The 16,701-nt window shown below is 48.7% G+C and overlaps 1 protein-coding gene across 1 annotated transcript; it reads right to left on the bottom strand.

Moving 5' to 3' along the window:
• Positions 1–10,009: 10,009 nt before the first annotated feature.
• On the bottom strand, positions 10,010–12,907 carry LOC103643045 (PAN domain-containing protein At5g03700). The gene is made up of 2 exons (XM_020551920.3): positions 11,642–12,907; positions 10,010–10,498 (listed from the first exon to the last, which is right to left on the bottom strand). Exons 1-2 carry the CDS (start codon positions 12,905–12,907, stop codon positions 10,253–10,255), a joined length of 1,512 nt encoding a protein of 503 aa, XP_020407509.1. The 3' UTR covers positions 10,010–10,252.
• Between the last annotated feature and the right edge of the window lie 3,794 nt (positions 12,908–16,701).

The raw sequence follows: 16,701 nt of genomic DNA, 5'->3' as shown, positions 1-16,701 counted from the left end.
TGTGGCGTCCCAACGGACGAGGGTTGCAATCAACCCCTCTCAAGCGGTCCAAAGACCCACTTGAATACCACGGTGTTTTGCTTGCTTTACTATATCCCGTTTGCGAGGAATCTCCACACTTTGGAGCCTTTCGCCCTTACACTTAGATGATCACAAAGAAGCATGGAGTAAGGGAGGGATAAGCAACACACTCAAGACAAGAAATCACAGCAGCACCACGCACACAAGTCGCAACAAGAGCTCACAACACAACTCAATGAGTTCACAACTCAACTAGAGCTCCAATTGCTATCGCAAGGAATCAAAAGCGCGGAATCGATGTCTTAGTGCTTAGGAATGCTTAGAGAATGCTTGGTGTGCTCCTCCATACGCCTAGGGGTCCCTTTTATAGCCCCAAGGCAGCTAGGAGCCGTTGAGAGCATTCCGGGAAGGCAATTCTTGCCTTCTGTCGCCTGGCGCACCGGACACTGTCCGGTGCGGATTTCTTTTCTTCTACTGCGTAACCGACCGTTGGCGCCTGGGAGCCGTTGGCGCACCAGACACTGTCCGGTGCACACCGGATATTCCGGTGCCCCCTCCCGACCGTTGGCTCGGCCACGTGTCTCGCGCAGATCGCGTAGCTGACCGTTGGCCCGGCCGACCGTTGGCTCACCGGACAGTCTGGTGAATTATAGCCGTACGTCGCCGATTGAATTCCCGAGAGCAGCAAGTTCGCAAGAGCCAGCCTGGCGCACCGGACACTGTCCGGTGCACCCAGACTGAGCTGGCTTTGGCTGAAACAAAGCTATCTCTCCAATTTGATTTCTCCTGTTTCCAGCACTTAGACACAATACATTAGTCTCTAAAACAATGTACTAAGTCTGAGAAACATACCTTTATGCTTGATTTGTACTTTGTCCACCATTTTACACTCAGACACTTGTGTTGGACACTAAATCACCAAAATACTTAGAAATGGCCCAAGGGCACATTTCCCTTTCAATCTCCCCCTTTTTGGTGATTTATGCCAACACAACATAAAGCAAGTAGAACAAGTATAAAATCAATTCAAATAAGAACTCAAATTTGTTTTGAATCAAATTTGGCATATATGGATCATTCTTTGCCACCACTTGGTTTGTTTTTGCCAATCAAACTCAATTTCCTATCTCTAAGTCGAACACACATGTTGAAACATAAAGTGAGATATTTCACGAGAAATTTATCAAGGATTCAAAAACTCCCCCTTTTCCCATAATTAAACCTTCTCCCCACAGGAGACCAACTTTTGACAATAAGAGCAATTAAGAGTATTTTGACAAACAAAAACTCTAACTCTACTATTTTCAAAATTCACAAGTGGTAGCTGATCCATTTATTGCTTTGGCCTTATTTTCTCCCCCTTTGGCATCAAGCACCAAAACGGGATCAATTTTGGCCCTTTAACCCCATTGCCTCACCAAAAATCTTCAACTAAGAGTAAAAGGCAATACGAGTACTAAGATGAACTTGGAAGAAGTTACTCTTTCATCGGAGTGCAGTGGAAGTCTTGCATGGTCCAAGTTCACCTTTTCTCTTTCAATCCACCTTCGAGACTAAATCAGGCAAACTCAAGCACACAGTTAGTCTCAAAGGGTCAAGTTGTAGCACAACTCCCCCTAAATTTGTGCATCACTTGCAAAGGACTTGTGAGGTCCGGGGAGTGCTTGTACAACTTGAGCACCATAAATAAACAAAATGCATTAAGGAACATGATCAAAGGCATAAACACATGTATGCTATAAATCAATCCAAGTTCCGCGAATCTAGGACATTTAGCTCACTACGCAACTTGCAAAAGGTTTGCTCATCTAAAGGCTTGGTAAAGATATCGGCTAGCTGGTTCTCGGAGCTAACATGAAACACTTCGATATCTCCCTTTTGCTGGTGGTCTCTCAAAAAGTGATGCCGGATGTCTATGTGCTTTGTGCGGCTGTGTTCAACAGGATTATCCGCCATGCGGATAGCACTCTCATTATCACATAGGAGTGGGACTTTGCTCAAATTGTAGCCAAAGTCCCTGAGGGTTTGCCTCATCCAAAGTAGTTGCGCGCAACACTGTCCTGCGGCAACGTACTTGGCCTCAGCGGTGGATAGGGCAACAGAAGTTTGTTTCTTAGAACTCCATGACACCAGGGACCTTCCTAAGAATTGGCACGTCCCCGATGTACTCTTCCTATCGACCTTACACCCAGCATAGTCGGAGTCTGAATATCCAATCAAGTCAAAGGTAGACCCCTTTGGATACCAGATCCCGAAACAAGGCGTAGCGACTAAATATCTAAGAATTCGCTTCACAGCCACTAAGTGACACTCCTTAGGATCGAATTGAAATCTAGCACACATGCATACCCTTAACATAATATCCGGTCTACTAGCACATAAATAAAGTAAAGACCCTATCATAGACCGGTATGCTTTTTGATCAACGGACTTACCTCCTTTGTTGAGGTCGGTGTGTCCGTCGGTTCCCATCGGAGTCTTTGCGGGCTTGGCGTCCTTCATCCCAAACCTCTTGATCAAATCTTGTGTGTACTTCGTTTGGGAGATGAAGGTTCCATCCTTGAGTTGCCTCACTTGGAACCCAAGGAAGTAGCTTAACTCGCCCATCATCGACATCTCGAATTTCTGAGTCATCACCCTGCTAAACTCTTCACAAGACTTTTGGTTAGTAGAACCAAATATTATGTCATCGACATAAATTTGGCACACAAAGAGATCACCATCACAGGTCTTAGTAAAAAGAGTTGGATCGGATTTCCCAACCTTGAAAGCATTAGCAATTAAAAAGTCTCTAAGGCATTCATACCATGCTCTTGGGGCTTGCTTAAGTCCATAGAGCGCCTTAGAGAGCTTACAGACGTGGTCGGGGTACCGTTCATCCTCGAAGCCAGGGATTGCTCCACGTACACCTCCTCCTTGATTGGCCCGTTGAGAAAAGCGCTCTTCACATCCATTTGGAACAACCTGAAAGAATGGTGAGCGGCATATGCTAGCAATATACAAATGGACTCTAGCCTAGCCACAGGAGCAAAGGTCTCCTCAAAGTCCAAACCTGCGACTTGGGCATAACCTTTTGCCACAAGTCTAGCCTTGTTCCTTGTCACCACCCCGTGCTCGTCTTGTTTGTTGCGGAACACCCACTTGGTTCCCACAACATTTTGCTTGGGACGAGGCACTAGTGTCCAAACTTCATTTCTTTTGAAGTTGTTGAGCTCCTCTTGCATGGCCAACGCCCAGTCTGGATCTAGCAGGGCCTCTTCTACCCTGAAAGGCTCAATAGAAGAGACAAAAGAGTAATGCTCACAAAAATTAACTAATCGAGACCGAGTAGTTACTCCCTTGCTAATATCACCCAAAATCTGGTCGACGGGATGATCCCTTTGAATCATCGCTCGGACTTGAGTTGGAGGTGTCGGTTGTGCTTCTTCCTCCATTACTTGATCATCTTGTGCTCCCCCTTGATCATACGCCTCCTTTTGATGAACCTGTTCATCTTCTTGAGTTGGGGGATGCACCATTGTTGAGGAAGAAGGTTGATCTTGTTCATCTTGTTCCTGTGGCCGCACATCTCCAATCGCCATGGTGCGTATTGCAGCTGTTGGAATTTCTTCTTCATCTACATCATCAAAATCAACAACTTGCTCTCTTGGAGAGCCATTAGTCTCATCAAATACAACATCGCTAGAGACTTCAACCAAACCCGATGATTTGTTGAAGACCCTATACGCCTTTGTATTTGAGTCATAACCTAACAAAAACCTTTCTACAGCTTTGGGAGCAAACTTAGAATTTCTACCCTTCTTCACTAGAATATAACATTTGCTCCCAAATACACGAAAGTAAGATATATTGGGTTTGTTACCGGTTAGAAGCTCATACGAAGTCTTCTTGAGGAGGCGATGAAGGTAGACCCTGTTGATGGCGTGGCAAGCCGTGTTTACGGCTTCCGACCAAAAGCGCTCGGGGGTCTTGAACTCTCCAAGCATCGTCCTCGCCATGTCTATAAGTGTCCTGTTCTTCCTCTCTACCACACCATTTTGCTGTGGTGTGTAGGGAGCGGAGAACTCGTGCTTGATCCCTTCCTCCTCAAGGTACTCCTCCACTTGAAGGTTCTTGAACTCGGACCCATTGTCGCTCCTTATCTTTTTCACCTTGAGCTCAAACTTGTTTTGAGCTCTCCTTAGGAAGCGCTTGAGGGTCCCTTGGGTTTCAGATTTATCCTGCAAAAAGAATACCCAAGTGAAGCGGGAAAAGTCATCAACTATAACAAGACCATACTTACTTCCTCCTATACTTAGATAGGCGACGGGTCCGAAGAGGTCCATGTGAAGCATCTCCAAAGGTCTTGATGTGGTCATCACATTTTTGGTGTGATGAGAGCTTCCCACCTGTTTGCCTGCTTGACAAGCTGCACAAGGTCTATCTTTTTCGAATTGCACATTAGTTAAACATATCACGTGTTCTCCCTTTAGAAGCTTGTGAAGGTTCTTCATCCCCACATGTGCTAAGCGGCGATGCCACAGCCAGCCCATGCTAGTCTTAGCAATTAAGCATGCATCTAGACCGGCCTCTTCTTTTGCAAAATCAACTAAATAAAGTTTGCCATCTAATACACCCTTAAAAGCTAATGAACCATCACTTCTTCTAAAGACAGACACATCTACATTAGTGAATAAACAGTTATATCCCATATTGCATAATTGACTAACAGACAGCAAATTATATCCGAGAGACTCAACTAAAAACACATTAGATATAGAGTGCTCGGATGAAATAGCAATTTTACCTAACCCTTTTACCTTGCCTTGATTCCCATCACCGAATATTATTGAATCTTGGGAATCCTTGTTTTTGACGTAGGAGGTGAACATCTTCTTCTCCCCCATCATATGGTTTGTGCATCCGCTGTCGATAATCCAGCTTGAACCCCCGGATGCATAAACCTGCAAGGCAAATTTAGGCTTGGGTCTTAGGTACCCAACTCATGTTGGGTCCTACAAGGTTAGTACAAATATCCTTAGGGACCCAAATGCAAGTTTTGTCTCCCTTGCATTTTGCCCCTAATTTTCTAGCAACTATCTTTCTATCCTTTCTACAAATAGCAAAGGAAGCATTTAAAGCATGATATATTGTAGAAGGTCCATTCATAACTTTCCTGGGAACATTAACACCATTTCTCCTAGGCATGTGATTAATAGCATTTCTCCTAACTACATTTCTACCATGCATATAGGAAGAACTAGAAGCAAACATAGCATATGAATCATAAACATGTGAATCAAAAGCATCATAACTTCTATTTGCATTTCTAGCATGTCTCCTATCATGATACATAAAATCATGGTTCTTTTTAGCACTACTAGCCATAGGAGCGTTCCCTTTCTCCTTGGCGGAGATGGGAGCCTTATGGCTTGTTAAGTCCTTGGCTTCCCTCTTGAAGCCAAGTCCATCCTTAATTGAGGGGTGTCTACCAATTGTGTAGGCATCCCTTGCAAATTTTAGCTTGTCAAATTCATTCTTGCTAGTCTTAAGTTAGGCATTAAGCTTAGCCAATTCATCATTCAATTTGGAAATTGAAGCTAGGTGTTCACTACAAGCATCAATGTCAAAATCTTTACACCTATTGCAAATTGTAACATGTTCTACATAAGAGTTAGATTTACTAGCTATCTCTAACTTAGCATTCAAATCATCATTTATGCTCCTTAAGCTAGAAATTGTCTCATGGCAAGAAGATAGTTCACAAGAAAGCATTTCATTTCTTTTAACTTCTAAAACATGAGATCTTTGAGCTTCTACAAACTTATCATGTTCATCATATAAGAGATCCTCTTGCTTTTCTAGCAATCTATTCTTATCATTCAAAGCATCAATCAATTCATTTATTTTATCCACCTTGGTTCTATCTAGACCCTTGAATAAACATGAATAATCTATTTCATCATCATCACTAGACTCATCCTCACTTGAAGAAGCATAAGTACTAGTGTTTACCTTCTTTTCCCTAGCCATGAGGCAAGTGTGATGCTCGTTGGGGAAGAGGGATGACTTGTTGAAGGCAATGGCGGCGAGTCCTTCGTTGTCGGAGTCGGACGACGAACAATCCGAGTCCCACTCCTTGCCAAGATGTGCCTCGCCTTTTGCCTTCTTATAATTCTTCTTCTTCTCCCTCTTGTTCCCTTCTTCCTGGTCACTATCATTGTCGGGACAGTTAGCAATAAAATGACCAACCTTACCACATTTGAAGCATGAGCGCTTCCCCTTTGTCTTGGTCTTGCTTGGCTGCCCCTTGCGACCCTTTAGCGCCGTCTTGAAGCGCTTGATGATGAGGGCCATCTCTTCATCATTGAGCCCGGCCGCCTCAACTTGCGCCACCTTGCTAGGTAGCGCCTCCTTGCTCCTTGTTGCCTTGAGAGCAATGGGTTGAGGCTCATGGATTGGACCGTTCAACGCGTCATCGACATATCTTGCCTCCTTGATCATCATTCGCCCGCTTACAAATTTCCCAAGAACTTCTTCGGGCGACATCTTGGTGTACCTAGGATTTTCACGGATATTGTTCACCAAATGTGGATCAAGTACAGTAAAGGACCTTAGCATTAGACGAACGACGTCGTGGTCAGTCCATCGTGTGCTTCTGTAGCTCCTTATCTTGTTGATGAGGGTCTTGAGCCGGTTGTATGTTTGAGTTGGCTCCTCTCCCCTGATCATTGCGAATCTTCCAAGCTCGCCCTCCACCAACTCCATTTTGGTGAGTAAGGTGACGTCGTTCCCCTCATGTGAGATCCTGAGGGTGTCCCAGATCTGCTTGGCATTGTCCAAGCCGCTCACCTTATGATACTCGTCCCTGCACAAGGAGGCTAACAACACAGTAGTAGCTTGTGCATTTCTATGAATCTGTTCATTGATAAACATAGGATTATCCGAGCTATCAAATTTCATTCCACTTTCCACAATCTCCCATATGCTCGGATGGAGAGAGAATAGGTGACTACGCATTTTGTGGCTCCAAAATCCGTAGTCCTCTCCATCAAAGTGAGGAGGTTTGCCAAGTGGAATGGAGAGCAAATGAGCATTTGTACTTTGCGGCATACGAGAGTAGTCAAAAGAAAAGTTCGAATTAACCGGTTTCCTTCTCTCGTAGTCGTTGTCGTCGTTGTCCTTTTGGGAAGAAGTGGACTCATCGCTTTCATCGTAGTAGACGATCTCCTTGATGCATCTTGTCTTCTTCTTCCCATCTTTGCGTTTGTGGCCCAAGCCCGAGTCAGTAGGCTTGTCATCCTTGGGCTCGTTGACGAATGACTCCTTCTCCTTGTCATTGATCACAATCCCCTTGCCCTTAGGATCCATCTCTTCGGGCGGTTAGTCCCTTTCTTGAAAAGAACGGCTCCGATACCAATTGAGAGAACCTAGAGGGGGGGTGAATAGGTGATCCTGTAAAACTTGAAATTTAACTTACAAAACTTGATTAGCAGTTAGCACAAATAATGCCAAGTGGCTAGAGAGGAGTCTCAACAAAACACAATAACCACAAGAGATCAATCACAGAGATGGCACAGTGGTTTATCCCGTGGTTCGGCCAAGACCAACGCTTGCCTACTCCACGTTGTGGCGTCCCAACAGACGAGGGTTGCAATCAACCCCTCTCAAGCGGTCCAAAGACCCACTTGAATACCACGGTGTTTTGCTTGCTTTACTATGTCCCGTTTGCGAGGAATCTCCACACTTTGGAGCCTCTCGCCCTTACACTTAGATGATCACAAAGAAGCACGGAGTAAGGGAGGGATAAGCAACACACTCAAGACAAGAAATCACAGCAGCACCACGCACACAAGTCGCAACAAGAGCTCACAACACAACTCAATGAGTTCACAACTCAACTAGAGCTCTAATTGCTATCGCAAGGAATCAAAAGCGCGGAATCGATGTCTTAGTGCTTAGGAATGCTTAGAGAATGCTTGGTGTGCTCCTCCATACGCCTAGGGGTCCCTTTTATAGCCCCAAGGCAGCTAGGAGCCGTTGAGAGCATTCCGGGAAGGCAATTCTTGCCTTCTGTCGCCTGGCGCACCGGACAGTCCGGTGCACACCGGACACTGTCCGGTGCGGATTTCTTTCCTTCTACTGCGTAACCGACCGTTGGCGCCTGGGAGCCGTTGGTGCATCGGACACTGTCCGGTGCACACCGGACAGTCCGGTGCCCCTCCCGACCGTTGGCTCGGCCACGTGTCTCGCGCAGATCGCGCAGCTGACCGTTGGCCCAGCCGACCGTTGGCTCACCAGACAGTCCGGTGCACACCGGACAGTCCGGTGAATTATAGTCGTACGCCGCCGATTGAATTCCCGAGAGCAGCGAGTTCGCAAGAGCCAGCCTGCCGCACCGGACACTGTCCGGTGCACCCAGACTGAGCTGGCTTTGGCTGAAACAAAGCTATCTCTCTCCAATTTGATTTCTCCTGTTTCCAGCACTTAGACACAATACATTAGTCTCTAAAACAATGTACTAAGTCTGAGAAACATACCTTTATGCTTGATTTGTACTTTGTCCACCATTTTACACTCAGACACTTGTGTTGGACACTAAATCACCAAAATACTTAGAAATGGCCCAAGGGCACATTTCCCTTTCAGTCAGCAAGGACCCGACAGCCCCGACAGTTGTCCTTCCGCCTGGCTCCGGCGCTCCTCTGACGGCCACGACACCACACGAACCGGGTGCCAAAACCTCTCCGGCTGCCACGATGGCATGTACTTAGGGCACTAGCTCTCCTCTGCTAGACACGTTAGCACACTGCTACACCCCCCATTGTACACCTGGATCCTCTCCTTACGCCTATAAAAGGAAGGTCCAGGGCCCTCTTACAGAGGGTTGGCCGCGCGGAGAAGGACGGGACGGCGCTCGCGCAGGGCCGCTCGCTCCCTCCCGCGTGGACGCTTGTAACCCCCTACTGCAAACGCACCCGACCTGGGCGCGGGACAAACACGAAGGCCGCGGGTTTCACCTCTCACGCCTGTCTCCCTCCGGCTTCTTCCTCCCTTCGCGCTCCGTCTCGCGCCGACCCATCTGGGCTGGGGCACGCGGCGACAATTTACTCGTCGGTCCAGGGACCCCCCGGGTTCGAAACGCCGACACCACCGCTGGCCGGACGTGGTGGTTTGGGCCTTCAGGGTGGGGTGGGGGAGGCTTTCTCGATCGGGGGCATCAGAGAGGTTGATGGCAGGCGCGTTAGGGCGAGCGTGGCGGGCGCGGGGGAGGGGGGAGGGGAACGAGCGGAGAGGGGGCGGCATGGGAGCCGACCACGACATTGGTTCCAAGCAGCAACGTCAACACGCCAACGCACTGGATCCCCATGGTCTTGCCTCAACCCTCTTCCCCTTCCCCTATCGCGAGCTCCGCTTCATGCCCCTTGAGGTAGGCCTCTGGGCTCTAGGGGAGGAGGCATCTTTTAGGTGGCAGAGATGGAGGTGCTCGAGGAGGAGCTCATGCCGCGGAGGGGGAGCCGAAGTGTAGGTGGAGCCGAGGGTGGGGGCGATGAATACAGCGATGTGGAGGAGGCGGATCCGGAGGGGGAAGAGCGGGAGAGGAGGAGACAACGATGTTGGGGGCACGGACGCGCGGTGAGGCGGGAGAGCCAGGGCGCGGGTGTGAACTACAGTGGGGTGAGCGGTGAGCGTGATGAGCGGCCATCACGACCCGGTTTGACACTGGGGCATCGCGGGAGCGGAGACAGGCGGGGGATTGGGCGAGGGCGGCGCCATGGATCCCGTTGCGTGGCGAGATTAGCGGGAGACGAAGCCGTGGTGAAGCAAGTTGGTGGACGCCTACTTTGCCCTCTTATATATAGAGTAGTAAAGGTTAATGCACCATTTTTTGGCAATCCCAACTTGCAGTTGGACGTGCAGCGATTTTGGGCATACAGAAAAGGTTGAAAGAACGGGGAAGAAAAATCTGTACATAGATCAAGAACCTACACAAGAAATGTTCCAGCAAACTGGGAATGGATCAAAGGTAGGTGAAACAACTACATTTGCCTAAAGCAATCCTGATTCCTGAGTTCCTGACCACTGACCCTTCCTCTCTCTACTGCAAGCCGTGGAATGCCGATCGAGAGCAACCGAATCCATTCTCGCCTCCAAACTCCTAAATTTCTTTCTCGGATCCACCTCATGTTTCACGATTGATCCGTCCGAGCTCACTGCTGCACGTCTGCACCCACTCATCAATCCCGTCGATTCATGCTCCGAACGAATTGTTGGAGCTGTCCATGGACTTGAGGTCCTTGTACGGCACCGGCACCAGTTCCTGCTCCATCCCCGCTCGTCCCCGCTTCCTCCTCTCCCAAATCTGGTACCCGATGCAAGCTCCGGCCGCGGCCAGGCCGACCAAGACCAGCGACAGCGCGGTCGTCGCTGCGGCGACACCCGACGACAGCGACACGCCCGGCCGTGCAGGCGGCTTCCTGACCTTGAAGTAGCCCACCTTCCGGTCGTCGGCCTCGTACACCAGCGTCTCCACGGGGAAGTCGATGAGGTAGCAGTACCCGCTCGTGCCGCTGTGCACAGCGCCCTAGCAGCTGCAGTTGCCGGCGCACGCTGCCTCGCACTCCTCCGTCGTCCTGTTCGTCTCGAACGGCAGCTCCTCTTTGTACGCCACGGACACCCGATTCTGCCGCACCACGTCGAACCCCAAAGGTCGAACGTTGAAGCTAGCAACAGTGGAAGGGCACATCTAGGTAGCATCAGAAAGCCAGTGAAAAAAAAAAGAACCATGTGTGAACGGTCTCAGAGCGACAGTGTGTTCGCTTCTTACGGGCACGGCCCGTCGGCCGCTAGCCGTGCCGGGCCGGCCCAGTATCACGCTGGCCTATTTGAGTATATTGTATAATTTAACTAAAAATGTGTAGCTATGTGGCTTGAACACACAACCACATATATGAGAGACTTAAACACACCAACCTAGCCAATGCAATTGCAATTTTATTGTATTATATGTTGAATTATTATACTTAATATATGTAAAATATTATCTTTCAAATAAAAATGTAACTGTGTTATCTTTCCGACTAAGTTTATCATTTTCGATCGTTTTCGAATAACCGACAATTCCGATCCCGTATTTCGACCGTCGATTTTCGTTTTCGTTTTCGTCCCGGCCAAAAAGTATGAAAACAAAAACAATTTAGCTGTTTTTTCAATCGTTTTCAACCGTTTTCATCCCTATGGGTGAAGACTTGGAGAGTTAGGGTTGAGTTGGTTATGTTGGGACTTGGGACTAATTTAGGAGTCGACTCGAATACAGTCATATGGTCTACGGATTGGTGAAGAACCATGGAAGCACACGCCTATGCAAACCCATCTACACAGAGGTATCATCCATTTTGACCCACAATATAAAATAAACTCATCTAACCTAATTCATTCATAATTAAAACCAATCACAACCCACCAAAATAAACCTATTTACTAAACCCACCTAAAATAGCCGCTTACACCCACCCGTTTGCAGACCTAACCCGATGCAAGCTCCGGCCGCGGCCAGGCCGACCAAGACCAGCGACAGCACCGCCGAGGCTAGGGCGTCGCCCGGCCGTGCAGGCGGCTTCTTGACCTTGAAGTAGCCCACCTTCCGGTCGTCGGCCTCGTACACCAGCGTCTCCACGGGGAAGTCGATGAGGTAGCAGTACCCGCTCGCGCCGCTGTGCACAGCGCCCCAGCAGCTGCAGTTGCCGGCGCACACCGCCTCGCACTCCTCCGCCGTCCTGTTCGTCTCGAACGGCAGCTCCTCCTTGTACGCCACGGACACCCGCTTCCGCCGCACCACGTCGAACCCCAGACCCAGTTGATTGCCGGCGCAAAGGTCGGCGGTCTCCTCTGCGTGGCACGATGGGGCGGCGCCGGCGGTGCTCGTGCTGTTGTCGAGGCACTGGCACTCGGCCTTCCGGGGGACGCACAGGCCGTACGCGCCGCACGGCGTCGGCAGGTCGCACCGCTCCGAGATGGCCCTGTAGTCCGACGCCCACGCCTTGGACCCGCTGGCCCAGTAGTACGCGCGGAGGTTGCCGTCGTCGTCCAGCGTCATCCGCCGGAACGCGGCGGTGAGGTTCTGCGCGAACGTGTCGAACGAGAGCACGTCCACCCTCTGTCCGCCACCCTCGAGGTACAGGCCGAAGAACCCGCGGGCGTCGAGGCTGCCGTACACCGGCGGCTCCGTGGCGTTCTCCGGCTGCGCCATCAGGGCCGTGTGCCTCCAGTACGCCGGCGCCGTCTGCCCGCCGTAGAACTCCATGTGCAGCGCCATGTACGCCTTGCCGAGCCGCAGCGCGAACCGGCGGTTCGCGGAGACGAGCGGCGGCGAGGAGGCCGTGAAGTTCTGCCCCAGGACGAGCGTGTCGGACGGGTGGCGGAAGCTCTCCCACTCCGGCAGGGTCTTCTCGAACCGCCGCACGACGAGGTTCGAGGAGTTGAGCAGCACGACGACGTCGCCGACGGCGCCGAGCGTTTGCCACAGCATGCCGCCGTTGTGGCCCGTGAGCTCCAGGCCGCCGTCGAACGTGAGCGTGGCCGGGCGCGACCAGTCCCCGAGGCGGGCCGGCGTGGCGCGCCAGACGGGGAAGGAGGACGGGAGGTGGACCACGGCGAGGTCGAGCGACCCCGCGCCGACGCGGAGGAAGCCGAGCGCGAAGGCGCCGCTGGGCGCGTACAGCACGGGCTGGAACGGCGCCGGCGCGCCCGCCGCGTGCGCCGCGGTGAAGCCGTTCAAGAGCTGCGTCGTGGGCTCCTCTCCCTCGGTGGCGCCGTCGACCAGGCCCAGGAGCACCGCCGACGCGACGCAGAGCACGCCGATGGCGGCGGCGGCGGCGGCGATCGCCGGATCACCTCGGCACTTCATTGCGGCGCAGACAAAGGCCTTGATGGCGGTCAAAAGTCTGGGGATCAGAGAGGGAGTATTGCACACGGCATAGGGTATTACTAGGATTAGCCGATTAGTAATACATTATTGGCATAGGCATTTTGGGGAAGGTCAACTGTGTGCACGCAGATTTTGCAATATAAAAGTATTCAGATGCATGGATGAACATAAACCTTGCAAGTTGTAAGTTGCAACTAATGGCAGCAAAGTCAACTGATAACAGTTTCCGTCCAAAAGTCAACTGATTGTGCTTACTTGTAAACGGGTAGAGCCGTCCCGTAAACCTGTAACCCGACACGGTTTTTAACCCAGCTCGAACAAAACCTGCTATGATGGTTATCGAGCCAGGCTTGGCCGAAGGCACGACACGGTAGGCTTGGTTCGGTACGGTCCGGTTTTATATTTTTCGCATTTTTGTTATAGAAATATATGTATTACATATGATTATAAGGTACAAAATATAAAAATACATGTATCTTGTTGGTTAAGTGGATCTAGATAGGCTTTTAATTTAATTTAATTAAAGCTAACAACCAAAGTTCAAATCCCTATTTTTACACATTTTTAGGTTTTTTGCTATTGAAACATGATGGTCTGGCATAGACCCATTTGACATGTCGGACCACAGGCTGGCCCGGCACGATAAACAGTCTAAGGAGCTGTGTCTGGGCCTCGTTATCGTAGCCCACGGGTCAGCATGGTACGATCCGTATACCGCACCAGGTCGGGCCAGGCTTGCCCCAAATCGTGCGGGGCCTCAGCTGGCTCGGGCGGGGGCGGGTGCCCCATTGGACATCTATACTTGTAATTGACTGGATCTCTCTGGATTTGTGGTGGTTTCTGACTTGCTAAGAAGAACGGGCACGCACTTGTGTCTTGTCAGGGATCCAGGTATAAATGGCCAAGTGAGCCGTGCTAAATGGCCGGCACTAAGCACGGCATGGCCCATAGTCCTTCGGTATGGCACGAGCACAATTCATATAGTGCCAGTGTCCGCCGTGTTTGGGTCGTCACCTCGGCACGATGGCTGGCACGAGCACAACACGATTAGGTGGTCGACACGATTATACACGGCTTAGAGCAACTGGTGGTCTATAGATGTGATTATCATATGTACATGTGATTGTAAATTATGGTTTGTTATGATTTGAAGCATAATAATTTCACTTTATAATGCTATACACGTTCAAGTTTTAAAATTATATAAAATCTTAAAGATATATATTTTTTGAGCTCTCAAAAGTGAAATAGTGCCTGGACTGGCATGAACAATTTAAGATGTTAGTGTCATATAGTGCGGACACGACACGATTAGGCACTAATATATAGGGTCGTGCCTGGGCCGATACCTAGGTACTAGTGCCGGAACGGCATTGCACTGCACGATTACTAATAGTGTCGTGCCTAATAGTGCTAGTGTCAGTGACGTGCCGGACGGCCTGTTTGGCCATCAATAGATCCATGTGTTACAATCCTTGAGTTTGTCTTCGTCAGCTGATATGATGTTGCTAGCCGCCGGTGAATGAAACCGTCGTGTTGTGGGGGGCATTTACTTGGATTAATTTACTTGAACTGAGGATGCCCACATGAGCTTGTCGATCTGCGCGTTGACGTTGAAGGGATCTAATGTATAGCTGAAAGAATGTGTATTGTTTTTCTATTCTTATCTTACATAAGCATATTTTGACACTCGAAATATCAGCCTCAGCTGTCCCATCGTGGCTTCTAACAAGGATCTAATGTCATTATCGTGTGCTTATCTATGTTTCACTCGAAATCTTAATACAGATTCTTTTGAGCAAAACACCAATAATTTCTAGATCCTGCTTACGAGCTAGCCGAGACCATAGGAACCTCTCTACCAAGTACCGAGCAGTCCACGAGAGGTAAATATCTAATGTTTTTAAATATTGTTTTTAGATAGAGCTAGCCTTGTCTTTGATGAATCTGATGTGTGGTAGGCTAATGTAGTCGTCACATATGATGGGGCGTGATTTGATGTTCTTTATACATGTATTGTCGTTCTCATATATGTTTTCATTGTAAATATGTTTGTTGTCCATTGTAAATCCATCTTTTCAATTTAATTCATTAATTTTCTTGAAGTCAAACATTCATTGGCCAATTCAGACCTAATCCTTCGTGGTTTATCATAAATAGAAGACTGGTGACGGAGTGGCTGCGCTCCGCTAGCGATTCGTTCATAGCATTGCTTTGCTGGGCCGCACGTACTGGAGGTCTAGGAAGCACCATATATGGACGCACGTGTGTACAAGCAGCGCGAGAAGGCCAGATGTTCTGGATCTTTCTTTCTATGCATGCATCGGCAACTAATTGATAAGACACGAGTTGGATTGGATTGTTGAATTTGAAATATATATAATAACCAACTAATTTCTGGAAGGATAGGTGGATTAATGGTACAACACCTCCATAGGTCTCATTCATGATGCACCTCTTCAGAATGGTCACATTTTAGAGGTAGGGCCTGCGATGCTAGAGGATGTGCCTCATGTCTCTGCTTTAAATGCTGCTCCTATTAATGGGTCTCAAGAAGTTGATGACCCAGTTATTCAGATGGACCCTCTTGCTGTGAATGCTGACCAGCCACCAGAAGCCCAAGAGGGGGGGGGGGCAAAATAATAATCATTTCTTTCACAATATGGAAATGAACTTCATGTTCGCTCAAGAGTGGCAACCAGATCCAGTGTTTCAGATGCACTTGGAGAGGAAAAGGTCTGCTCAGCTTTACAGGATTTGGGCCAACTATTTTGCTCCAGCAGGGAACCCATACATTACAGTGAAGATTCCCAAAAAATGGGCGCCCTTCTTCCTATCAAATTTACTTCAACCAGAAGCTTTTAACTGGTCCAAGTCCTTCTTGTCGTCAGAAATACCTTCGATGTTGCTGGAGCCGGAACTTGAGTCCTTATCTTTTGCCATTCCTAAGGGCCACCTGAAAGATAAATTCCTAGATGATGTTCTTTCCGAGAATGCACAGTCATCAAACTTTGAGCAGGAAGAGAACAACTTTGGTGTCCCTGGACCGATCATTGTGGAATCAGAGCTCAGAAGGAGTAAGCGCCTGAAAGACTCCAGAGTTGGGTTCAGATAGGGTTCTTGCCCAAAAAGGAACTGTCTGATGTGCCATCATAACTATGATGGTCCCCCATCTCTGTCTTCCAAGGTGATCCGGAACCTAGGGGCCAAATTCTGTAACATGTCAGATGAAGACTTATCTAACAACAACTTGAAGAAGAAGAAATTTTCATCAGGATCTGTCGGTCCAAAGAAGACGAGAAAAAAGGACAAAAAAATGAGAAGAATGAAGATATCACTGAAGAAGACAAACAATAGGTTGAAGAAGTGCTGGTTGGAGTATTGCTTCTGTCTTTTGAAGTACTGGGTTTTTGGGTTGGTTAATCTCAGGATTTTATATTCCTCGTTTGACACCTTGGTGTGCATGTTTTCTGCCTGTGATACTCTTTCGCTTGTTGATTGGTACTTATTTACCCACCTAGTGCTTGGGTTTGGGTCTCTTTCTCGCAAAAAAACCTTCAAGTTTACTTAATTAATAATTTTAATGCCGCTAATTATTCTGAGTGGTATGTTCTGAGTCACAATGTTAGAGGAATTAATTCTAGTGTTAAATGGAATGACATTCGTCGTGCAATTCGGGAATCTGGCTGTAATGTTATTTGCTTACAAGAAACCAAAAAGGAACTTATTGATTCAGCCTATCTAAAAAACTTCTGTCCTAATCATTTTGATTC

Source organism: Zea mays, chromosome 4 (genome assembly GCF_902167145.1).
Source record: "Zea mays cultivar B73 chromosome 4, Zm-B73-REFERENCE-NAM-5.0, whole genome shotgun sequence".
Classification (NCBI taxonomy): domain Eukaryota; kingdom Viridiplantae; phylum Streptophyta; class Magnoliopsida; order Poales; family Poaceae; genus Zea; species Zea mays.
Note: the sequence above shows the minus strand (reverse complement) of the source record. Positions and strands in the feature narration are given on the sequence as shown.

Bases quoted from the DNA above. Each gene is read 5' to 3' on its own strand.
- LOC103643045 (XM_020551920.3), bottom strand. From the start codon at position 12,907: ATGAAGTGCCGAGGTGATCCGGCGATCGCCGCCGCCGCCGCCGCCATC. The intron at 10,499-11,641 runs GTGGGCTACTTC...GACGACCGGAAG, and splicing joins ACGAGGCCGACGACCGGAAG to GTGGGCTACTTCAAGGTCAG.